At 35.3% G+C, this 24,545-nt stretch overlaps 2 protein-coding genes across 2 annotated transcripts; both read left to right on the forward strand.

Moving 5' to 3' along the window:
• The first annotated feature begins 70 nt into the window (after window positions 1-70).
• Window positions 71-11,095, forward strand: LOC135681490 (uncharacterized). The gene is made up of 12 exons (XM_065195994.2): window positions 71-259; window positions 1,660-1,792; window positions 2,276-2,443; window positions 2,684-2,848; window positions 3,048-3,109; window positions 3,430-3,501; window positions 5,425-5,464; window positions 5,607-5,719; window positions 6,992-7,102; window positions 7,880-8,000; window positions 8,684-8,731; window positions 9,632-11,095. The coding sequence occupies exons 1-12, from the start codon at window positions 71-73 to the stop codon at window positions 10,381-10,383; spliced, it is 1,974 nt and encodes a 657-aa protein (XP_065052066.2). The 3' UTR covers window positions 10,384-11,095.
• Window positions 11,096-12,375: 1,280 nt separating this feature from the next.
• Window positions 12,376-24,257, forward strand: LOC135681489 (peptide-N(4)-(N-acetyl-beta-glucosaminyl)asparagine amidase). The gene is made up of 13 exons (XM_065195993.2): window positions 12,376-12,530; window positions 13,270-13,366; window positions 14,864-15,016; window positions 15,644-15,874; window positions 16,562-16,738; window positions 17,579-17,777; window positions 18,336-18,524; window positions 20,151-20,392; window positions 20,864-20,974; window positions 21,449-21,619; window positions 22,094-22,297; window positions 22,763-22,946; window positions 23,615-24,257. The coding sequence occupies exons 1-13, from the start codon at window positions 12,421-12,423 to the stop codon at window positions 23,785-23,787; spliced, it is 2,241 nt and encodes a 746-aa protein (XP_065052065.2). The 5' UTR covers window positions 12,376-12,420; the 3' UTR covers window positions 23,788-24,257.
• The last annotated feature ends 288 nt before the right edge of the window (window positions 24,258-24,545 follow it).

The raw sequence follows: 24,545 nt of genomic DNA on the forward strand, positions 1-24,545 counted from the left end.
AGGAGCAGTTTCAGCCACAACATTTCTATTCTGTGGTTTTAGCTTGCCGCTTAGGTAGCGGAGTGAAACTATGTTGCTATCAAGAAATGTTGGACAATTTAAAAGGGCAAATCTTTGTAGGATTTTGAATGGGATATGCCGTCAGAGCAGCTGCAAAAGAATATGTAGTAAAGATGGAAGACGAGCCAGAAGAATGATGTGCCATGTATCAGGGCGCAAAGAGCAACTAGATACTGTTATCAGAAAGAATGAAAATATTGTAAGATATCTGAAAAAATGCCTGATAATAAACACGTTTTTAAGGACTGGGGGACTAGGGCTTCCTCGTTCAAAGGCAGAGACACATATAAAGCTCTCTGGAAAGTGGGGTTGGGTTTTCCCACAATCTGCAATATTCACACTCAATTTAATTTACATTGGATACAGCGTGCACACTTATAAAAAGGGTGTGGTCATTGCAAATGTTGCATCAAACTGTAATGACTTAATACCTCTATTCTATTGGCAACCGCCCCTTAAGTGAAGTGAATCAAGTTTCTATTGGGGGACTGGGGCTTCCTCGTTCAAAGGCAAAGACACATAAATCTCTCTGGAAAGTGGGGTTGGGTTTTCCCACAATCTGCAGTATTCACATTCGATTTGAATTAACATTGGATACAGTGCGCACACTTACAAAAAGGGTGTGGTCATTGCAAATGTTGCATCAAACTGTACTGACTTAATACCTCTATTCTATTGGCAACCACCCCTTAAGTGAAGTGAATCAAGTTTCTATTCTGCCAAAATTTTCTTCCCAGACTGAAAGTATTTTTTCTGCATGGAGAGTGTCCAAAACAATAATTTAAAATTTGCAGATAACAAACGTTTCCTGTGAAGTTGTGTGCGGAAAATGAACAAAAGACTTTAAAAACTACCTTGTATTCTTTGTTTTTCTTGCCATCAGAAGTTAAAATGGTGGAATATTGGCAAGGAACATGACCAGATAAACAAATATTATGTGCAGAATCTATGGCAGATTCTTAATATTGCACGAAGGATAAAAATTATTGCACAGGGAACGCATTCCAGGCGCAGACCAAACTTTCAGTCTGGTTATCTTCTTAATATCTACAGTCCTGGACAGAAAGTGTTAAGATTTTTTATCTGATCCCCGCATTTTAATTGTTATACCTTTGCTTTTAAAGTACATATGCACCAACTTTGACCAGGGCAGGGAGATATTGGTCTATACATGCATCCTACACAACATGATTTAGGGGCCTGTTGTGCCAAACAACTGTATCCAAGGCTTAAAAATACCTGTGAAAGCTCCTTTGCTACCAGTGATGAATTTCTGGTGTATTATAGACAGTTAATGAGTTTTGTTTGCAGCATGAATTCTACAAAAGAGCAGACATACTCACAACAAAATTTTTGTGTTTGCTGGTATCCTTTCCCCATTGCCCAATCTTTATTTCCTGACACAAATATCTTGAACTCAAGCAAGCAAACTAATGGGTTGGAATATTCATCTTTTGCAGAATTAACCACTCTTTGATAGGGTATAAGAACATTTTCTCCTGCATTACATCCCTGTATACAAAGTCAGTTGAGTGCCCAGCCCCAAGATTAGATCTATTACTTCTACTTTTCTTCATAATCTTTTGGTTCTCACTTTAGGAATTACCAGCAAAGCCAAAATCATACTTTGAAGGCAAAGATATTCGCCCATTTTCTGAGTTTCTGACCGACAAATTTGGTAGAAAACATACATATTTAAGAATCTCACTAACTGAAAGATGTAACTTGAGATGTAAGTGATGTAAAATGTTATTCTGTATTTTACAGACAGAATAATTCCTAAATAATTTTGATTTTTTGGGTTTATTCAACTTTAGTGCATTCTTTTGAGAATCATGTCTTTATTTGATAATTATTGAATTATTGAAGCTTGGGTTGCAATGAATAAAATGTAGATTGATCTCCAAGTTATGAGTATCAAATATGTCAATACATGTCCATATTTGTATCTAATCTAGTATTTCATCCTTATGAGAAACAATTTTACCTTGCCTGCATTGAATAACCTATAAATTAAACTTGTGTGTACCTTATGTTCAAGTTTTTTTTCAAGTTGAATTCGATTTACACTGAATTATCTACATTGTTTTGTGCTACTTTGTATAATTTATCAATCAAGTTCTCATTTTGAGATTCATAGGCACCTGAAATTTATCCAGGATCTCTTCCTTCTAACATAGCTTTGAATGGACTTTTTTTTAAATTCTCTTTAAAGGTCAATATTGCATGCCTGTAGAAGGTGTCACTCTCACTGAAGCAGAAAAAATATTGAGTACTGATGAGATTATTAAAATTGCTGAACTGTTTGTGAAAGAAGGTGTTACCAAAATAAGATTAACTGGTGGTGAACCCCTGGTCAGAAAAGATATTGTAGAGATATGTGGTTAGTATCGCTTATAGATTTTACTATTTCCATGAATAATGGCTTTAAAAGAAGCAAAGGTTTTAGACATACTAAGCTTTGACATTACTATCAAACATTCCTCAGAGTATAAAATGTAGGAAAAAGGATCAAAAATGTCAAACTAATAATTTTTTCTTCAAGGGATTAACCTGAGATACTTGCTAAAGGACTTTGATCAAGGCTGTTAACCATTATTTTGTTACTGATCTTTTATTTTAGAACGACTGTCTTCTCTGGAGAACTTAGAAGTTCTTGGAATGACAACAAATGGAATCACTCTTTCAAAGAGACTTGATGCTTTAAAGAAAGCAGGCTTAACACATTTAAACGTCAGTCTTGATACTTTAGTTCCTGCAAAATTTGAGTTTATTACAAGACGAAAAGGTATTGTTAACAGTTCTTAATCATTTTCTGATAGCTCATTTGTTTTTGTTGAAGTGAACTAAAAAGTTAGTAGTAATGGTTTGGTACCTCAACATCAATGATTGCCTGATGATCTCATTAGGGAGGTAATACCTATAAGTCAAGTATGAAATATAAATTTAATTATTTGGTCTTTTAAAGTTTCTCTCTTATTTTTCAGGGTGGAATCGTGTTATGGAAGGCATTGAAAAGGCTCTAGAACTTGGTTTCAATCCAGTAAAGGTATCTGAAAATATTTTATGAAAATATCCAATAGTGCGAGAAAGAGATTTTATTTCATATAAACCTTTGGCAAGCTGTTGAATATTTTGCTTGAGATGAGGGTATTTAGAAAAAGTTCTTAATTTTCATATATACTAATGGACAAGTGCAAGTTTGTATTTATCAAATTACCTCTTTTGAAGTATTCTGTCTACCTTTTCAGAATTATCAAAATGTAGTTCATGGAACAAGGAACTAGTCTTGTTCTACATAAGTATTATTGAAATTGTTTTCTATCTTTTTTCTTATTTCAATTAATTCAATGTTTATTAATTTCCCAGATAAACTGTGTTGTTATGAATGGCTTGAATGAAGATGAAGTTTGTAATTTTGTTCGGCTCACAGAAAACAAGGTGAAACTGAATTAATGCATTTTTAATCTATCTGTGTTTTTAATCATTTCATGTGGAATATTTCATGTTTGTCTTATCAAAATATTTGTTTAAAATCAGCTGGAACATTCCAATTTTTGTGTGTATTTTAATGAACCATTAACCCCTTAAGGGAACATTGCCCTTCTTCCTTAAAATTGTAAAGAATGAGAAAAAGGCACTTTTGGCAATGAGAAAAGGAGGTAATGACAAAATGCAACTTGGCTGAGCGATAAAGAGGGATTGGAAGTGGCTTCCTGCTATAAGATAAAATGCCTGGTTCACTTTACCTGTATAACTGAACTTATAATTATTGAAAAAATTGATGAGAAAGTCTCTGAATGAAGGCCTAAATATGCCCTTGAACAGGAGACATCCTTACGTGGGATAATGGGATAAAATTCCTTGTACAAAAGCGAAGCTGTGGATCATGATGACCTGTGCATGCACAGCTGATGTTCTGTTTTTGCATCCCTCTGCTTAAATTTTCACACATTGCTGCTGTTTATGTAATTTCATTTCTCATATTTCTTATGTTTACATAAATATGCTGCAACTGGCATTGCTCAGTGTCCCCAATTCACAACATTAACAATGAACAGTTCTATTGTTTTGACGTATCTTGAAATTGTTATTTCATGCCTCAAGATGAATAGTAGACGCACTTGTAAGTAGATATCAATTTAGGCCAAGTCAAGCAATTGAACTCTAAAGGAAGTGTCAAGTTGCAAATTTTTTCTCTGGTGTTAACATAGATGAAAGCTAGGTTTTCTATGGTAGCAAATATGTCTGTTTTGCAAGGCCTGCTTCTTTTAAATCTTATTAAACAAACATATATGCTCTTGTCTAAGAAGATCGATCATAACCTTACCTGCTGGTAGAAAATCAAAATAGCAGTCACTAGGACTCTAACTCTTGAGCAACTAATTAGGCTTCAAGTCAAATGGCCGTCTACCAGTTCTTTTAGTTGTGAGCAACTATCCGAGTGAAAGCTTAAAAGGTATATGATGGCGTAAATGCGCTATTTTCAAGATTATTTATTTTGGAAAATAAAAAGTTATTGGTATGCATTTGCACCAAAGGGGTAGATACCCTTAGTTATGCATATGCATTTGGGGGTCTTTTTAATGCTTATTATGATGATTGATTTGCAATTTGCAAGAATGGGCATAATCGTATGTTACGGGGATAATCGTATGTTAACAATCATCATCACGGAGTTCGCGACGCCGTGACACCAGTTCGGCAAAAACCGCATTAAATGCAATGGCCTTTATCATCGAGTTTTGTAAATTCTTCTGTAGCTTTAACAAATCCATTGTTAATCAACAAAATTCAGGTTTTTATTCTTAAAATATTTTTCTCTTTTCTAAAGATATTTCACGACCAAAAAAATTGAAGAGCAGCCATAATCAATTATCGCTGATTGATTTGGTTTGCCCAGTGGGCTTGCCCAGTGGATTTGCCCCATCTGAGGGACTAGAACTAGCTATAGAGCAATATAATTCCATCATGGCGTCGCGAAAGCAGTCGCAAAGCAGTCGCAAAGCAGTCGCAAAGCAGTCGCAAAGCAGTCGCAAAGCAGTCTGGAGTTACGACTCCAAGCTGTCTTTATCATAATTATGGGTTTTGTCATCGCTGTTCATCCTTACCACTTTAATCAAAGTATACCCCTTCTCATCCAAGAAATAGTTTCTCTTTTTAGAGATATTTCCTACTTGACCATTCACTCTCTCAGGGAAGGTAACAGTTTACTAAGGTTAAGCGACTAAAACTACTAACATATTCACGAAGTAGCAAACCTCATCGAACACTATTATTAGCCTTTTTTAGTAAGCCAAAGAGTGACGCATTCAAACATACTTTCTTGTTAGATATTTGACAATCTACTTTTTATCTCCCCAGAATATCGACGTTCGTTTCATTGAATATATGCCATTTGATGGTACGTTTCCAGGTTTTCGTAAACCACTGGAATTTTATCTATTTTGAACTTTTATCTACTTGGCCCTTGTCATTGTACTTTTCGTGTCGTGTTTGAAGTGTCCTTTCTAAGCTAATATTTTCACGAAGTTTGTTTTTTTCAGGTAATAAATGGAATTACAGCAAGTTTGTGCCTTATCAGAAAATGCTGGAACAGATTGCTGTGGAATTTCCCAGTATCAAAAGATTAAACGACCATCCAAATGACACATCAAAGGTGCGTGTGTGATATACAAGGAAATCCTAGAGCTTCTTTATCACCAACTAAGATAACCTTTTCGTTTAAACGTAACAGTATAAACGTTTTCCTTCTCAAATTCAGTCCAAATTCAAGCACAAAGCGCCAGAATTACCACAATTCAAACACAAGAATAATGATTAAATCATAAGTTCGATTGACTTTTCAAAAGAGGCAGAGCCCTTGCCACAGTTGTTAAGTGAGGAAAGAAAGAATCTTTTGCTTCCGTTGGCGACCTGAAAAATCGCTATTCGTTATAAAATGGAAAGGGCGGTCTTTGATTCGTTATCTGATGGGAAACTGGTGTTTTAGACAGGCAAAAAATTGACATGAATCGGATAATGGTACTCCAATCGCTATAACTTGATTCTGAATGCAGGCCGCGCCGCAACTGGTTCATGATGATAATACAGAATTTTATAAACAGTGTAACATCTTCAACACGCTAAGTGCTGCGACCAGGCAACATCAATCTGAATATTCATGCAAATGAGTGTTCTTTTGAACACCTCTTCTCCTATCAAACATGAAAACCAGAGCTCTAAACTTGAACCCTCCGCGGTTTCGTTTGATTACCTTTGTAGTTATTGCTAGTTGAAGATAGAAGGGAAAGCATAAGCATAGCATATGGAAGTCCTTTTTGTCCTATGCTCCTCAGAGTATATATAAATGTCAGATAATGAGTAAAAGTAGTTATGAATTATATTCAGATACAGATGCGGGTCAAAAGTAACCGGAAAGGGACATGTCGCATATGATTGTTTCCCTGTTTTTGATTTATGAGCGGCCGCTAATTGAATTTGAATTTGTTTCTACCTAGCATCTAAAGGTAGTTTTTAGGACACTTAGAAGCTTATGCTTATCGAGCAGTGTCCTGGTCCTTTCCCTCGATATGACCACACCTCGTTATTCCTACGCCTGGAATTACAGAGAGCTGGTGACTTTCCTCCTTCTTGGTGAAAGTTTGGTCATGCCAGGGACTCGAACCACGGACCCTTGGGTCAGTAGTTAGCGACCCTAACCACTGAGCCATCCTCGCACATAGTTGAAAAATCCAAGAGAGAAAACGAACTTTCCTGTATCTTGACAAAGGAAAATTACTAAATGAAAATATTGATAAATATATTAAAACTTTCATCGCAGTATGTTTTGACGAAGATTAATTTTGCTTCGTTCCGCTATCCAATATTATTTTCAATTTTTTCGGTACCAAAGGCTTACTTAGTTATGTAGTCGTTATTATTTTCTTAGGCCTACTACGTCCCAGGGATGGCTGGCACCATTGGTTTCATCACTTCAATGAGTGAGCATTTCTGTGGATCTTGCAACAGACTCAGAATCACAGCAGATGGAAACTTAAAGGTTTGTAAATCGATTTGCAGTGCTAGAGTTCTGATGAAATTGGAAGAATATATTTTTTGAGGATTTTTAATAATGAAATATCTTCAGACTCTTGGTTGTTACTGTTTTGTTGCTTGTGGTTCCGTTAGGCTTGGTTAGCAGGTCTTTTCGAGCTCTTGAATAAGTCATTTCGTATTTTAGCACAGTTATTTTATATAATTAGTTACAGAAAACTACAAGAGTACTCTACGAGGCTGTTATTAACTGGACAAGTTTTCCTATGTTTCTTATTATAGGACTATTTTTGAAATCAGTTTTGTTGCAGTACAAAGGTCTTTATGCTGTGATACATTATTGTCGTAAGATTTTTTTACTCAGTTTCTTCAATGTAACTTTGCAGTAATGAACATTACTCTTTACCAATTTGTCATAAAGTGCCCGATGCCGTAAAGTATATGTATAATTTTGCCATCAAAATAAATTGCAACTTTTAATTTAGAAAAGGAAAGTGATCTAATTACAGATTTATAAAATGTACAGGTAAAAGCTAAAAACGTAGTCTAAAAACACCCCAGATTAAAAACGACAGGAATGGCATTAAAAAGGTTAATACAACCTTGTTTCCATAATGGCCCTTCTAAAGCAGAGATGTGCTCGCTAATGGTGTATAGAACAGACGGTTCTGAGTTGCAGTTATTCAAGTGCCATGGTTAATTGTCACTAAGAAATTTCCTTAGCTTGTTGAATCAGGTAACCAGACATCTTACCTTAAGCTTCTCGTTGATATTTAATCTCTAGGTGTGTCTGTTTGGTAATGCTGAGGTATCCTTACGTGATGCTGTCCGAAGTGGAATGTCCGATGAAAATCTTCTTGAAATAATTGGAGCAGCAGTTGGAAGAAAGAAGAAGCAGCATGCAGGTATGTACATCACATAATCGTTGTATGACCAGGTATGAGCATCAAGCACGGTATAACTAGACAAAAGCTGCTTGTCTGGTATAGCATTAACAAACAAACAAATGGATGAATTGCTCACCAAGATAAATTCTGAGCATAACATGTACACATAGATGCAGGACCGTCTAGGGCTAGCAAAGAACAAGGAGCTCTCAGTTTGACTAGGCAAGACTGTCGCAAGGAGATAAGTAACAAAGCCTATCCTTTCTGGGTTGTTCCTCGATTTCATTGTGATTAAAAATGTATTTGGTCTAAGATATTTTTTTGTCATTTTTCATATCGTATGTATTCTATTTCATGTTTTCATAGGCGTGTTGATTATGTTTCTGTCCCTAGGTATAGTCTTAATAAAAGAGTAGGAATCTTTCACCAAGATATATTCACATCAAAAGTTGTAAGGACAGATACTTCTAGCTTATGTAAGATAGAAAAGTGCAGCGAACCCTCAGTATGAGTAGCCTTTTGCAAAGAAATGAACCTATCATTTGGAGGCTGTTTCTGTATTTCACAATAGTTTCAAACTTCTTAGGTATATGATGCCTTACATTTGGTCTTAGGTATATACTGTGTTTTTGTTTAAAGATAATTTACTAGAATGCGGCCTATCTCGTATTTAGTTTCATTGAGTGTTTTTGTATCCCTAGGTATGTTCAACATTGTAAAACAAAAGAATAGGCCGATGATTCTTATTGGTGGGTAAAGTACGTATGCTTTTTTTCAATGAAGTTGTTCATGTCTTCTTTAATTTAGTGCATCTTTGATACAGAATGAGCCCGGAGAGGGGGAGGGGAGGGGTAACTCAAAAGCTTTTGCGCACCCGTGTCGCACCACAGTATAGGGTTAACTTTCAAATTAAAAGTCAGGTGAAGAGCTATATCGAATCCGCATAGGCCATAGAAATTTTCAGTAGTAGGGTTGCAGACAAATGAAAGGACTGGAAAATGCCGTAAGTCTCTTAACACAAAGATAGCTGAGTGCACCCCTCCCCTCAGTGAACATGAAACGTTCAGTTTATTTTGAGATCTGATGCATCATATCAAGGTTTGAGTCTCTGATAACAGACGCTTTTATGTTACGGTAAATCGTTTTTATTTGCAAATGTTTAAAAGTGGAGGAATGCTAGCTGTTTTGATTGGTGATGATGTGTATTTTCTTCAGATTCTATCAAGATAACCAAGTTTGAAAAAATTCTCACAACATTCCTTTACAAATATAGGAAACAGAAGCATTTGTACTGTTAAAAAGGTTGAAGTATATATGAGATTGTGATATAGCAATTTCAACGTATCTGATAACATCAAATGTTATCATAGTTTTTGTTAGGTGAATTTAAGGAAACTTAGTTCGCAGCTTATGATTTTCCGCTACAAAAAATGCAATTTGAATCGTTTAACTGTTGATTTTTAAGTTGTTGCTTTGGAAGTTTGCTACTTGCTTCAGTAGTTGTCTCTATGCTTCAATGCTTGCTTTTTCATCGCCAATGTTTGTTATTGAGTAGATTGGTTTATGTTTTACTTCAAGAGTTTGTTATGTTATGTTTGTTTTGGCTAGTGTACTTCAATTTGGACTGATATTCTACTCATCTTTTGTAGAAGAAGTTTATGGTAATGGATTGATACAGAGGAAGAAAGAATTGACTGACAAAAGCAAATACATTCTGTTTGGGTTACGCTGCGTTGAAAAAGGCCAAATGACACCAGGGAGTACTGAATGCGGAGGCATTGCCAGATCGAGGCATTTCTTTAATAACAGAGGGTTACAAAGTAGATATCCAAGTTCAAAGTTCCCAAACCTTTTAAAAGGTCTCCCGGAATCAAAGTTTGTGTCTTCAAGGAACTTCTGTTCGAGCAGCTCTGAAAAAGAACTGACACATTTACGGAAGGATGGTAAAGCAAATATGGTTGATGTTTCAGACAAAGCTGTGACAAAGCGTACGGCAATTGCTAAATGTGAAGTGTATCTTGGAAAGACTGTGTTTGAAGCTGTTCAGAAGAGTGAAATTAAAAAGGGAAATGTGTTAGATATTGCCAGAATAGCAGGGATAATGGGGGCGAAGCAGACGTCGTCTTTGATACCCCTTTGTCACAATATCCCTTTGAGCAAGGTATCAGTGGACTTTGAAATGAATCCCAAGAAATATTCTGTTATCATAACAGGCTCAGCTTTGTGTGTTGGACAGACTGGTGTAGAGATGGAATCGCTTATGGCTGTATCAGTTAGTGCACTTACTGTTTATGACATGTGCAAGTCGATTTCGCACGATGTCACTATTGAGAAGATAGAATTGGTCGCCAAAACCGGCGGTAAAAGTAAATCTTTTGAAAAGCAATATGGTACATCTTAGCTACGACTATAAACTCGAAACTGAGTTTAAACGCTTTGTTTGGGAATGGAAATATATAGTGTAAAAACAGTTTGACAATTTGAAACTGAAGACTTTAAGGGGATATTTCTTAGCTGAATTTTCTTCATGACTAGTTTTGCAAAGGCGAGATTATCTAGGTTCCAACTTCGCAAGGGTTAGGGCTTTCCTCTGGAATTTTTTGCCAGGTTTTGCTTCCTCTAGACTGAGCTTATTGATAAACGACAGCCTTTCGGAAAATTGAATAGAGGCAGTATTCTTTCTCCTTTTAAGAACGGCATGCCAAAAACTGTACTTTTAGTAGTCAAAATTTTCACCAAAAGGAACTGTTTGATATTTTGAAGTTTTATTGTCAGAATCGGAATTCTTCATTATAGTTTTACCAATTTTTAGCCTTTTTACGACAACATTTTAATTTCCTACCATACGGGAAAATTTAAGCTCGCCGTCTATGCGAGAAGACTCAAGAGGGAAAGCTTTCTATTTTTCAGATAGAAATCTTATCAGATTTGTATGTTTTGTATGTATTAGAACTAATCTCTTATTAACCGATTACCATCGAATAATCTCTTTCTATAGAAACAGGAGATTGAAATTGTATAGATTTATATGGAATATGATTTTTTAGACCTGATATTTCTTGCAGAGAATTGTTAAATCCTAGATATATTGATATTGTCAAAATTTTGTAGAACGTTTTCTCCCATTTTTGTCTGACTTTCTTACTCAATTTCCGTTAAGTGTTCTTTTGTAAAATCAAAAAATATTACTGCAGCTTTTACTTGTGCCAGTGACGTTGTCAGTGGCGAATTTAAGGGCTGGGGGCAACTAGGGGTAGTTGCCACTCCCTCAACGAGTTGAAGCAAGTCTGGCGCCCCTTTTTGGAAATTGTGCGCCCCTTTTGAAGAATGGGAATCAGATGAAAAAGGTTCTTGGACCGATAGGTTAATTTGCTTCAAGGATTACCTCAAAGTTTTGTTGTTTATTCTGAAAAGATATCTGAAATTGTTGTATACAGCGTACTCTCGTAATCTATTTTTGAAATTTCTTCAGCGCCCCCACAACCAACTGCCCCTCCTTCAAATTTGCGCTGGATCCACCCCTGGACGTTGTTATAAGTCAGTGATAATGATCTCGGTACTAATAACATTGGTTTGAAGCAGCCGAACATCCCATCGAATCAGGGTATGGAATTATGGGTATCTTATATCTTCATATTGGGTATGGGTATGGGTTTCGCAGTAAAAAAAGCAAGGTATAGACGAAATTAGGTCATGCAATTCAGTGTACATGGGACATGGGCTTGGCAAAAACGAGTGCCAAATAGATGCCAATGAAAGTAAAAGCGCCAAACTCTTGCTTGAATGGCTTGGATTCTCTAGGCTGCTTCTTTATTTTTTCCTTTTTTAGGGCAGGTCATGGTTACTGTATTTCAATTTCATTACCCTGGAAGAAGGGGATTTTAGCCTAATTGCGACAGGCTGCTAGGCCGCTGCAGATGCGCAGCTTTCAATTACGGTTCCTCTTTGTTTTTTGCTTTTTATTATCGTAAGAGCTATCGAACATGGATTCCTAGAATCTGAGCAAATATTCAAGATTGTTTCAGAAGGAAGAGATTGGGTAAACAAGCTGGCCTCGGAAGATATATGCCCTCGTGTCTAATTCTGTAACGGACCGTTTAATGTACTACACGACTCAGTTCTTGCTGCTCTTCTGATCAAAGACCCTGTATCAGTCAATACCTTATGATAATGCTGCTAATCAGAACGATTGAATTTAATTACCTAAAATTATATGATGTTTAAAACAAAAAACACAATCTCAAATGTTAGTCATTGTATGTTTTTGCATTTCACAACAAAGCTTTACTTTCACTTTTTGTAACTTAGTTTCGCTCTCTTTTTCAAGATAAATATTTTGCTTTTATCGCGGACCGGACCTTCCCCAAAGAAAGAAGGGGCACCCTATGTTTGTGCCTCGCTTTGGTTTGCCAATCCCCGGTTAACAACAAGGAAGAAAATGGCGGCAGGTCGGGAGAACTTCATAGAGATTTTCGATGATCATTCGTTCGTCGAAGAGACAAAAAAACTTGATAATACTTTATTGGTACTGGATTTTACTGCGAAGTGGTAAGTAAACAAAAAATATGATTCTGACAATACTACTGAAGGTTTTTTGTATACGGAGGATGAGTTCTTAATAAATTCCGTGGATTTCAGATTTCTTGGTTTTTATAAAATGTACTAAGTTAAGGCACTTATGAACGATTTGTTGTGAATACCATCACGAAAGAGCAGCTAATTGAAAATTAAGGAAAGAGGGGGTTTCCCTGTTTTTCTGTCGGGATGCATACTGATATGTGGCTAAAACCGTTCATTGGTAACTGGATGGGAATATCGCAGTTGAAATCACTTCTAAAATTACGGCTAAACGTTTCAATAGAAAATCCATGAGATCTGCACTAATTATTTTGCCCCTTGATCTCAGATTTTGTGGATCCACAAGATCTTTGAGATCTGCAGAATTCACCTGGCCCAATCTTGAGACTTTAGCAGCACTTTGATATTCAGTGTAAACTGCAGGAGTTATGATATTTACAATCCCTAACTTGGATGCTGTAAAAGTCTCTCTCTTAAATCAGTAAAAAGTGAAAAGAGTTGTTTATCATATATTCATTGTTTTTACCTATCTTTTAAAGCAAGCTCAAAATGATATTATTATTAAAGACAAGACACACAAAAGTTACATTATGTCATGCACTTATCATTATTTTTCAGTTCAGTGCTATGTGCTTGAAAATTAACTACAATACCCTTTTTCATACTTGTAACCTTATTAGATGTGTCATTGATTTTTTTTCCATTTTAGGTGTGGACCATGCAAGTTCATAGCGCCCTTTTTTAAACAATGCAGTGAGAAGTATAGAGATGTGATTTTTATTAAGATCGATGTTGATGACTGCCAGGTAATGTATTGCACATAACTGTAATATTTGACATCAAGTTACACAATGTGGCAACCAGGAATAAGGATAGAGATGGGTAGGGGGGTTATATTTTACCTTAGATTAGGGGTTTAAGAATACGCACTATTATAAAAGAAAAAAGGAAAAGGCCAATCCAAGACTGTGGATTAGCACTCAAGAAATCAAGATTGGTTCATCAAGCATTGATTTTAAAACCCTGTGTATACGATTCTTTTTAGCCAGGATATCTTGCTTTGCTAAGTATTTAGAATGATTTTCAGATTGCTTTCAAATATTTGTATTCTAAAGATACTGGCTTCCTCTTGTTCATAATGGATGAAAAAGAACAGAATCATACTTTTCCTACTTTAGTCTTTTTGTCTCACCCTAAAAGATTTTGACATTAGACTGTAGAAGTTGACAATGGTCCTATTTGATGAATGTGTATTTTACCAACGGATTGCTAATACAGTGAAAAAAACCTCTGCTTAAAAGGAAGATGAGAGTTGAATGTGGACTAAAAAGAAAATCTCAAACATAGTTTTTACCTGGTTATAAGAGTAGCTGGTTGAACCAAATTGCAACAATTTAATAATTTTGTTAAGATGTCCTTGTTATTTGAAACAGGATGTCTTGTGTAAATGCAAAGTGACAACCCAGTGGACTGCTATAAGCATGTGTCATATCCTATTGAAAGGAGGTGTCTGTGAAAGTTAGAGTCATATGAACAATGTATATTAGGAATTAGGAAAAGTCTCTACACATTCAGTTGAGCATATCAACACTTAAAAGTTTATTCAGGAGAGATACGACTGACACCAATAACAGGGATCTGTTCTAGAATAACAGTCTTTGTAACATGGGACGTGTGATCACACTGCCTTCACACACACCCAAATTGTTTAAAGCATGCAGAACATCACACATGCAAACGAAAAATTTGTGAGGAAAAACTTTGAAGTTTGAAAATATGTTTGGAAGATTTCTAAAGCAGAAGGAAGGCAGAATCACCAAATTTAAAGACAGTGCTATCGGTTTACAAGGTGTCAAAGTATTCCCATACAAGATTTTTCAATGGCGTCCCAAAGTAATTGCATATTCTACAATTGCCACATCATCCTGAAAAGTATCCCAATTAAACAGCAAGGCACTCATCCCTTGATATGAGGACGAGGCTTGGTTTTTTTCCAAATGAAAGGAAAAGAGGAGGTTCGCCATACAATCAAGGGATTTTAATTCAATAGAGGGACTGTAATAGTCTTTTGATTAGGAAAAAAGCCTATGAAATTTCCTTATATTGAGAGGTGCTTTATAAATATCCTCTGTGATATCCTCCATCTTACAGATCATACTTAAGGCTGCATTTACATGATGCCAGATAACTTTTGATCTAGATAAAAGGCAGATAGATCATACTTTTTTAAAATTTCTAAAGTTTAAATTTGAAACCCTCATCATTCAATTGTTGTTTCTTTAACTGTCCAATATTCATTTTAGGAGACAACTTTGAAATACAGAGTTACATCAATGCCAACATTTCTGTTTATTTACCAAGGAAAAGTTCTTGAAACACTAAAGGGAGCAAATCCTGAAGGATTGGAGACCTCTATCAATAAGTGGAAAAAAGTTACTGAAAATGGAAAGGAGAAGGCATGTTTCTAAAATAAATTCAGTTCTTTGCTGCTTTCATTTTGTTTTGCTTTCATTCAGTATTTTGCAGCATGTGATATTTTTAATGCCATCAACATTCATGAAATAAATAATCTGAAAGGGATGATAAGGTGAAATTTGAGATATACTGTACTTTCTATACATAGTATTTGTTCTGTACTATTAACAAAATAAGAATTTGATAATATCAGCACTTCGTTTTCTGTCATTCTTATTATCCAGTTTAATCCATCTTGTTCTTTGAATCGTGCTCTTCACATTTTTCCCCCTTGCCCCCTTATTTCCAACTTTCATTGGTGCCTATGTGATATTCATAGCTGTGATAAAATGTTAAGAAATCGATTAACATTTGATTTGTTGGTAGTACAGCAGTTAATATTTAGTACACAGTTTTAAGCAGACAAAAAACTTTAGTTGCAGACATTCCTTGAAGGTTATGCATGAAATGTTGGTTTTTTAATTTGGCTTCCAGGAAGAAAAATCCCTTTTCAAGCCCTTATTTTGAAATTTGTTGAGATGAATCATAGAAATCCACGACAACTTTTGCAGTTGGATTTGCTACCTTTTTGCATAATAGTATTCTGAAGCTTGGATGGTCTTTTTTAGATTTCAGCTGCTTTTGGAAGAAAATATGACTGTTTCAAAGAACTTCTGAAAAATCCGAAAGAGGCATTCGAGGTGGTCTCAGATTTGCTGTGTCGGTTTGCTAATAACATCTTGAAAGACGAAAGGAATGAAAGGTATCGAAGCATCCGTCTCGAAAACAAAATTTTTCTGGAAAAACTGCTGCCATTCCCGGGTGCTGTTGACTGCTTGTTTCAAATGGGGTTTCAGGAGGTTTGTTTGAATTTCACCTATACATCATCGTAAACACATTTCATATTGCTATGCCCATGTGTTTTCTTGTAGCCAGAGTCGTCGTTGTGTCATCCCGCTGAATAATAGAGGTCCGTCAATCTTTGTTATCTTCGTTATCATCGGCAAATTTTGGAAATTTCCTCTTCATGGATAATTTAGTTCGAAGGCATTTTCTACTGAAAGCATGCCAAACCCATGTTGTCAGAAAATATGTTATCTTGCGTCCCCCACCCCGCTTATGAATGTAGAAAAATAGGAGATGTCTCAAGGTTCTTCGTCAAATCGCTGCCACATGGTCAAAAAGATGTCAAATCGTCAAGTAAAAGTAAAAATAGCCAGATGCACAAGAAAGAGACTTGGGAAAATATGGAACATTCTCTATTGCAATAAAGTTTAAGTAAATCACATATTTCAGTGTTATTTTGATAGCATATGTACGTGGTTTTGAATAGAAAGGATAGAAGAGTTCCAGATTAAGTGCCCTAAAGAAAGCTGCGAGCATATGTATAGGCATGTCATAATATCGAAACCAGCATGTTTTCTTCCAGAGTTTTAATGTAGCTTGTGGATAATTTAGCATCAGAGTCACATATTATAATAAATACAGCCTGAAAATCCTACTTTATTTTCTTTAGTTTTGCAACTGATTTCTCTTGCTCGTTTCAGCAAGATGATAAATTGGTTATGCCAATGGAATCTTCACTTGATCCTTTGCGAGCTTTGCTCTGTGCACTGACTGATGAGCGCGAGAGAATGCGGGACGCGCAGAAGCCGGTTGACTCATTCCCTCCTGTGCGGTCTGAAGAAAATCCGTTGAGAACACTAATACCCGCAGCTAGCAATGTAAGTCCATTGGTTTATTTATTCGGCAGAAGTGATGTTATACTTAAAAGGTCTTAGAATAAAAGTCTGTGATTTGCTACTTTGTTTAGAATCCACAGTATTGTCCTATGGCAAGTCGAGTACGAAATAGAAAAAAAAATTAAGTATTTGCAGGAAATCGAGGAGAGGGATTACAACAGATGAGACAGACATTTGAAAAATGTAGTACGTGGTACTGATCAAAATGTAAGGGTGGTGTAGTAGGAGGGACATTTAAGCTTTTTGAATATTACTACAGTAAAAAACCCTCGTATAAGAAACTCACTTACAAGAAACTGCAGGCTGACTTTTTTAAAGGTATATACCAAAAATAAGAATCTGTCGACCCTTAATTTTTTACCAGTTTCTTGTAACTGTTCATTTTGAACAAATTTTTCTAAAATAAGATAAATGTCAGAAGCAGTTTTCAAGAAACAAACTAGTTTTCAACTTATTAGATAACAAACAATGCACTGTAAAATCTATTTACTTTCTGTAAAAATGTCATATCTTTATGGATTGTCCTGCTATTTTTGTCATCTCTTATGGAACTCATTTTTAAACATGGGCTCCGACGCAGGTTGGAATATAGGAGGCCAAGGGAAAATTTATCACTCATAACAAAATAAGTTTAAAAAAGCTCTATTGTTTGGCAAAAAGTAGGGGTAATGACCCGCTCCCCCCTTTGTCAGGGCCCTGTTATAAGAAACTAATCCACCATTTTATTCAATCTTAATTTTTTAAGAAACTGTACAGTCTGATCCGGAAGAATGTTTAGTTATTTCTGTCATGATTTATGTTGATATGATCATTTTTTCTAAGGGCAAAGAAAAGTTGTTCTATGAAAAATTAAAATCTTCGATCGATCATGTGTTTATTTATGAAAGTCCAGAGATGCAGAGATACGCGTGCTATAAAATTCCTATTGATAAGTTGAAAGAAGAAGCCAAGAGCAAGGCGTCAGCAGAGAAAGGCGATGAAAGAGACGAACTTCTGTTGCTTTTGCTTGCCTGGTTTAAGAGTGAGTCATTTATTTATATTTTTACTAGTTAATCTGCATTATGCCATTAACTACGCTGGGATCTCCTAAACCGTATTTTCGTTTATACAGGAACGTGACTCGATAAGGGGGTAACTCCTTTTCCTGCCAGCAACATCTCAAACGCCAATTTAGCCAATATTTGATTTCCTATCTTAATCTCTTGAAGGTTTTTTAATAGTGCATTCTACTGTACGTGACTATACCCCAGATGTATTTGTGGATAAAATTTTGATATCCTTTGGAAGTTTTTAACAGGCCTACCCACATCAATGACTGAAGAACTGTATTTAATTGTTTTCTGCTCCGGCATTCAGTAAATCCCAGCACAGAAGATCCTGCTTTTCTGGTGGGCTTAATTGCTCTTGGGTCGCGTTTTAAGTGTCCATACATACGGCATTTTAGGGTCAACGAGTCTTATATTAGGATAAATATTGTATATTTATAATACCTTCGCCTTCCCCACCCATAACTCGTCTTTTTCTGGGGTATTCATTGTTGAAAATAAATGTTAATGGTAATTTCTCTTGTCCATCATAGCGGAGTTCTTTTCTTGGATGGACCAACCAAAATGCCAAAATTCTGACATCCCAACGAAGTGCACCGGCCATGCTCCCCCAACGGAAGATGACCGGAAATGGGGTGCAGGGGTTGTCGAAGAATATATGTGTTCAAATTGCTCGGGACGCTATAGATTCCCACGATATAACCATCCCCAGAAACTTCTAGGTATGTAACTTTAATGTTTTACTTTACTTTACAATGGCGATTTAACTACAGGTTTTATCATACGTACAGGTAGGATACATACATTCGAATGGACCCTACAGCATTATACGTGTATACTCTTTTTTAATAGAATATTCGACATACCTTTGCTCACGTAATCTTGGGTTGTGCAACAGTATAGCTGGATGGAGCTCTTTGCATTACAAAGCAACCTCGTAACTGTACTTACTAACCTTTTGTCCGATGCTTATCGACTATGCTTGAAATAAAAACGGCAGAAATGTTACGTAATTTGCTCACAAATTTTTGAAAAGCCATTTGGCACTGCTTGCAAAAACTGTTTTTATTCGACATTACATTTTGAATTGAAGTATAATTTTCTTAAATCGTACGAAGGCTCAATATCCTTTATTTGGCTGTTTTTTTAGCTTCAAATATACAGCGAATCAACCCAGGTCATAATAACCTTAACGGCAGACGATGTATTATCTTTGGGACTTTGTTCTCTGCTTGTTTCCTACTGTATTTAATAAAGATAAAGCCTAAGCTTGTTAAGTTGAAAGAGCATAAAGGTTTCCCTAAAATGCATTTAGTTAAAAACTATTTACCTTGAAATTAGCTTCCAGTAGATAAATATTCAATCAAGCATTGCGTAGAATCCGTACTTCTTGTTTATTGTACGTGTACTTTGTTGTCATCTCTAGCTTATTAAATTATAAGTAAGATTAAGCACCTTGAGATGCCTTATAAAGTTGGGAGTAACTTAGAAACGTTTGATGGCAAGTTCATGAAAAAAATATGTAAAATATTTCCATGTGTCACCAAAGCAGTAATCCGTCCGTTCAGTTAAGGAATTTCGTTGCGCAGGTAATCAAACGCGAATCATAAAATCAAGTTTGGTTTGTTTCGACATGTTCTAGTAGAGTCTTACAAAAGAGGGGCCTATTTTAATTCTTCATCTTTATTATTTTAGCTAGCCAGAACCTGTAATAACTGACACTAGATACGCCTCTACATTTTACGTCAACTGTTGTCTAATTTATGCAGAAACATCAGCAGGTTGGCACAGTGGCCTAGATTTAGCTTTTCAAGGGGGATGGGGCATAAGTGAAGCTAATTTTTTTTGCTTTCTTTTTTTTGCTTGCCTCTTATTTACCATTTCCCTTACCAAAATATCCTATTTTCATGTAAAATTTTTGAGTCCTGCTGAATTTGGTTTTGGGGAGGCAGTTCCCTACCAACCCCCATTATTTCTACCAAAGGTGCCCCTGTTGATAGGACCATCGTCGAGGAAATGTCTGATTTTGGAACTAAGTAAGACTTTTCAGATGAAATTCTTGGAACTGCGGTCATTCTATCTTATTATTAACCGTTAAACTTGTTGTTATTGATGAATTTATGCTGCGAGTGACATAGAAAATGAAGCAGAATACTTTTTGAGAATTTAGATTGAACATCACGTAATAATCAATTTAGATTTAACATCACATCTTTAAGCTTCTTGTTGCCCTAGTTTTACTAAGTAACAGTTAAAACTCAAGCTTTTCTAATAACTAGTAGCAGTATTTTCATTCTTGACCAATTGGTACAAATATAATTGACACAAAGTTTCTCTATTTCATACAGAATCGAGAAAAGGCAGATGTGGTGAATGGGCCAACTGTTTTACAGCATGTTGTCGAGCCGTTGGATTCGAAGCACGTTATATTTTAGATTGGACCGATCACGTGTGGACCGAAGTTTACTCCGAGCACCAGAAGCGTTGGCTGCACTGTGATCCGTGCGAGAATGTTTGTGACAAACCGCTTTTATACGAATCCGGATGGGGCAAAAAGTTGTCATACGTAATTGCCTTTTCGGTCGACGAGGTACATAAATGATTTATTTTCGCTGATTTCGAATATAGTTCTAAAGTGATGACGTAACACAATCTATTAACATAATTCTGAATTTGAATCTAGCATCAAAATTGTGATATCAGCTAAATGAGTTAGTTGTTAGTTCAGAGCACAAGCTCCACCCAACCTCTGTAATTTTGTCTCTTTTCATAACTTTATAAATCAAGTCTAAATAACAGTAATCCGTAACCAAACTTCAAATCTTTTATTGGTCATATCTCATCCAGTTGTGAACATATTCACCTGAATTCCCCATTGAAAAGCATTTTGTGGTATTCTTTTAGGTTATACGATTAAAAGTCAAATATTCGAAAATTAGATTTTTTACGCCGTCAGGCTTTGGAACTCTTTCAAACCTTGTCAATTCCAATCAGCTTGAATCGAATTTAAACGTGGATACATTTAGCTAAATTTGTTTCACAGTCTGTTTTAATTTTTAAGGTGATAGATGTGACTTGGAGGTATTCAAAAGACCACGAGGAAGTATTGAAACGACGCAACGAAGTGTCTGAAGCATGGCTTGTATCCTTGTGGATGAACATGTCAAAGAAGGTTTGTATCGTAAAAATGCACAGCCTACTCCTATGAATTAATTTAATGTTTTTAAAGATTTAAATCAACTTGATATTTTTACTTGTCAATTATATCTTTAATATTTTAAAGAATGATTTTACAACTGCGAATTGTTTTAATGCTGATAATATTTTTCTAGTACTGGTCTTCATCATTGTAAATTTCGTCCCCTGTCTTCCTAATTAACCCTTCCTTGGACCAATAAAAATTTTCTTTCAATATTCTTCGTTTATTTATGAGAAGAAATGAATAGACGATGATGCTGATTAAGAATGTTAATAATGTTTACAATGTCTTTTAATTTAACTATTATTCTTAGTTTAATCGTTATATCATCATTTATTTTTTTCCAAGTACACAACATCTGCTTTGACTTATTTGATTTCAATATTTCCGTTTGTTACCAAAAACATTGTTTTAAGTAATTTTTTTCTTATATTTTTGTTTTCTCAGCTTCAGTCTGGTAATTCCAAGGAAAGAAATCATATATTAGAAGAAAGAAGAATAAAGGAACTCATAGAGTTTTTAGTTAGAAAGGAAACGAATGTAGGTGAAAATATTGGAAGACAATCAGGAAGCATGTCATGGCGGTTGGAAAGAGGAGAAACCGGAAAGACAGTTGATGTAAGCTTCAATTTTCTTATATTATTTTCGAGTTTCTGACATTAACTACTCGAAAAGGAATGAATATGTTTGCATGGTATCATACAATATATAGCAACAATATAACTTGAAATGTGAAATTGTACGAGGAATGTGAGAGAATTTGAAACAAAGATGTAGGTATATTCGAATAGGTATTTGTCTTGCAACTTTTGTTGCTGGTGCTGCATTGCATTGATCAGTGTTTTGTGCACAAAATAAATTACACAACTAGTGGAAGTTCAAATGGTTTCTTTTCAGATTCTGAGAAATTCGTAGAGTGTCTCTTGGTTTTTAAACTTGTTTTGGGTAGAGTGGGTTATAAATATACGGTGGTATACGCATTGATGCAGACCTTGAGAATATGTATTGGATGAGCGTGTATGTTATGCAACTTGTTTAAGATGCAAGCTATACGTCTTAAGTTTATAAATACTGTCATCCTTGGTTTTCCAGCCTGTTGCCAACAATTACGTGTTTGTGCCAACCGTCTCGGAGTTAGAAAAAGGAAGATTAAGAGTACGGTATTGTCCTGCTTCAGACAAATACATTAGAGGAGGGGAAACCGATAACAGCAATGCAAACATTTTGCAAGGATGGAAAACTGGAGTCTCGGAATACCATAGAATGTTTCGAAAAGTTGAACAAGACTGGAATATGGTGAGGACATCTAGCTTAAAGTTTTCATCTTTCATCTACCAGTGACGTACAAAAAGACAGTCTGATTTTTTCCCGTATTTCTTAGACAATAACGGTAAATGCTGTGAAGTATAAATGATTAGAGGGTGATGATAGTTTTCTTGGATGTTGTTTTATCGTTTAATCATGCAACAATTTATCGGTCCACAGCTGGGTATATATAAATATATATTTTTCCTAGCTAAGTGTTTTCGATCTATCTTCTCATGTTTGATACTCTGAAGAGTGTCAGCCGATAAGCTTAAGTGTGTTTGCTTTTTTGAAAGGCATATTTAGTTTTTGTACCAAAAAATTGTTTCCTTAATTTCTTTATATTTGCTTTTATCGGTGTTCTGTTTTGAATGCTTGTTTTTGTTGGTTTGTGATTTATTTTGATTTATATTTTTTGCATTATTTTTCTTTCGACGTTTATTGTACGCATTATAGGTTTATTTAGCAAGAGAGGAGGGCACCCTTGAGGGTCATATTGCATGGAAATTCAAGATTGAGCACAATTCTTACGTGTTCGACAAAGTTGAAGTGAAATTGTCGTCAAAAACTTTTGAAAGTGGATCTGTTGAAATGATTCTTGAAAATGATGAAAGAAATGAAAAAATACCTTCTCATGATGGTACGTGCCTGCTATTCCATACCTGCTCATTTTAAACACATGGCCAATCTTTGGTTCTACATTTTTGCCAAGCTCCCCTGAAATAGAGCAAAATGCAGTTTTTAGCAAATTATCTGTTAAGTATTTTAAAAAATTAAAAAGGGAAATAACGATAAAAAGATGTTTTCTATGAATTTATTTAGCAATTCTTTGTTTTTGAAAGTTGCATAGAAATGAATGCTAGAATGGTTACTGCAGACTACAGTAAGATCTAGAGTGGTTGATTTAAATCATTATAAGATAAATTTTGTTAGGATAATATTTGGAATATAGTAGAAGTACACAAGAAGACATTTGATGATTTAAAAAATTACGTCTACCATAGCACAGTAATTCCAAATGATTTTGGTAGTCTTGTGAAATTTTGATAATCTACCTATTTTAACTGATAGTTTTAAGAATATTTTTGTATTAAAGTCACGTGTCAAAATTGCTTATACTGACAGTTATTAGATGTTGTGTATATTTTAAAATTTTGTTTGTTAAAGGACCTTCTTAGTATTTTCAAGAATTTACCCCGTAATCGGTGGAGAAAATGTGTAGATTTAGATATCCACTGGATTGATGTGAACTATACAATCTTTTATTTATGGTATTTCATTTAATTCTTTCCTATAATTATTTTTCAGCTTGCCAATTTGTCTCAACAAATTTCAATGGGTATACAACAGTCAGACTGGTTGTAAAGCTTTCTGGCGGGAATGGCGATGTTGCCTGGCAACATGCGCAGTTATTCAGACAGGGAGCTGATAATGTCAATGAATATCCCTTTGAAGTTATTATCAATTTTCGCAAGAAATAATCGGCCATTTTAGAATAAGATTTACAATCAATAGTGTGTTATAGACTTTTACGAGAAAGTGATATATTTATGAAACCTGTTAGCGAATCTACTCTCTTTATGCCCATTTTTAAAAATCTGCGTGATGTGAAACAGGAGAACATGTGGTTTACGATTAAATGTGCTTGAGAAATAAATCACACGATGATCGTTTTATTGAATTGGTTGGCTTCAGATCGGTTTTGCTACAACTGCCTAGAATGTAAACAGAGAAGTGCTGCTTGGGAGAAGGGATGCCATAAGCCAGATGTTTTCTGGAATTTAGCTATGACGTCTGAGCCATGACATCCAATAATTATTGACACTTTATACAACATTGGTCATATCTAGATGATTAATCGTGTATTGAATTAGTATTTTATCAATGAATAGTTTGAAATTGCAGCACTTTATTACGGTTCTCTGCACCGCGATCTGAACACTATAATAGTTAACACCTAGCTGCACTAGCATCACTAATAGTCATCACTCGCAGCAATCTCGCACATCTTTGGTGGAAATCCTATTTTAAATCTGAAAAATCCCTCAAATCTATTGTGTTGGTGCGACGAAGGGTTAAAATGGTCTGTCCCCTTAAGATTAAAATGTTTGATAAAGAAAGGAAAATATAAAGTCCGCCCGCTCAAACATAAAGTAGTTTTTCCAATTGTTTTTTCCAATGAAAAATCGTTGGAAGAATTATGGTCACAAGTAAAGTTTTCTCAAAAATAGTGTCTTTG

The sequence above is a fragment of the Rhopilema esculentum genome, chromosome 12, assembly GCF_057945365.1.
Source record: "Rhopilema esculentum isolate cy_ngs chromosome 12, ASM5794536v1, whole genome shotgun sequence".
In the NCBI taxonomy this organism is placed as follows: domain Eukaryota; kingdom Metazoa; phylum Cnidaria; class Scyphozoa; order Rhizostomeae; family Rhizostomatidae; genus Rhopilema; species Rhopilema esculentum.

What these genes read in the sequence shown, in the direction of transcription:
- LOC135681490 (XM_065195994.2), top strand. Translation starts at nt 71, where the DNA reads ATGTTGCTATCAAGAAATGTTGGACAATTTAAAAGGGCAAATCTTTGT. An exon ending in AGATATTGTAGAGATATGTG is followed by an intron (nt 2,444 to 2,683) that starts GTTAGTATCGCT and finishes CTTTTATTTTAG; the next exon opens with AACGACTGTCTTCTCTGGAG. An exon ending in GTTTATTACAAGACGAAAAG is followed by an intron (nt 2,849 to 3,047) that starts GTATTGTTAACA and finishes CTTATTTTTCAG; the next exon opens with GGTGGAATCGTGTTATGGAA.
- LOC135681489 (XM_065195993.2), top strand. Translation starts at nt 12,421, where the DNA reads ATGGCGGCAGGTCGGGAGAACTTCATAGAGATTTTCGATGATCATTCG. An exon ending in CCATCCCCAGAAACTTCTAG is followed by an intron (nt 18,525 to 20,150) that starts GTATGTAACTTT and finishes TATTTCATACAG; the next exon opens with AATCGAGAAAAGGCAGATGT. An exon ending in AAACCGGAAAGACAGTTGAT is followed by an intron (nt 21,620 to 22,093) that starts GTAAGCTTCAAT and finishes TTGGTTTTCCAG; the next exon opens with CCTGTTGCCAACAATTACGT.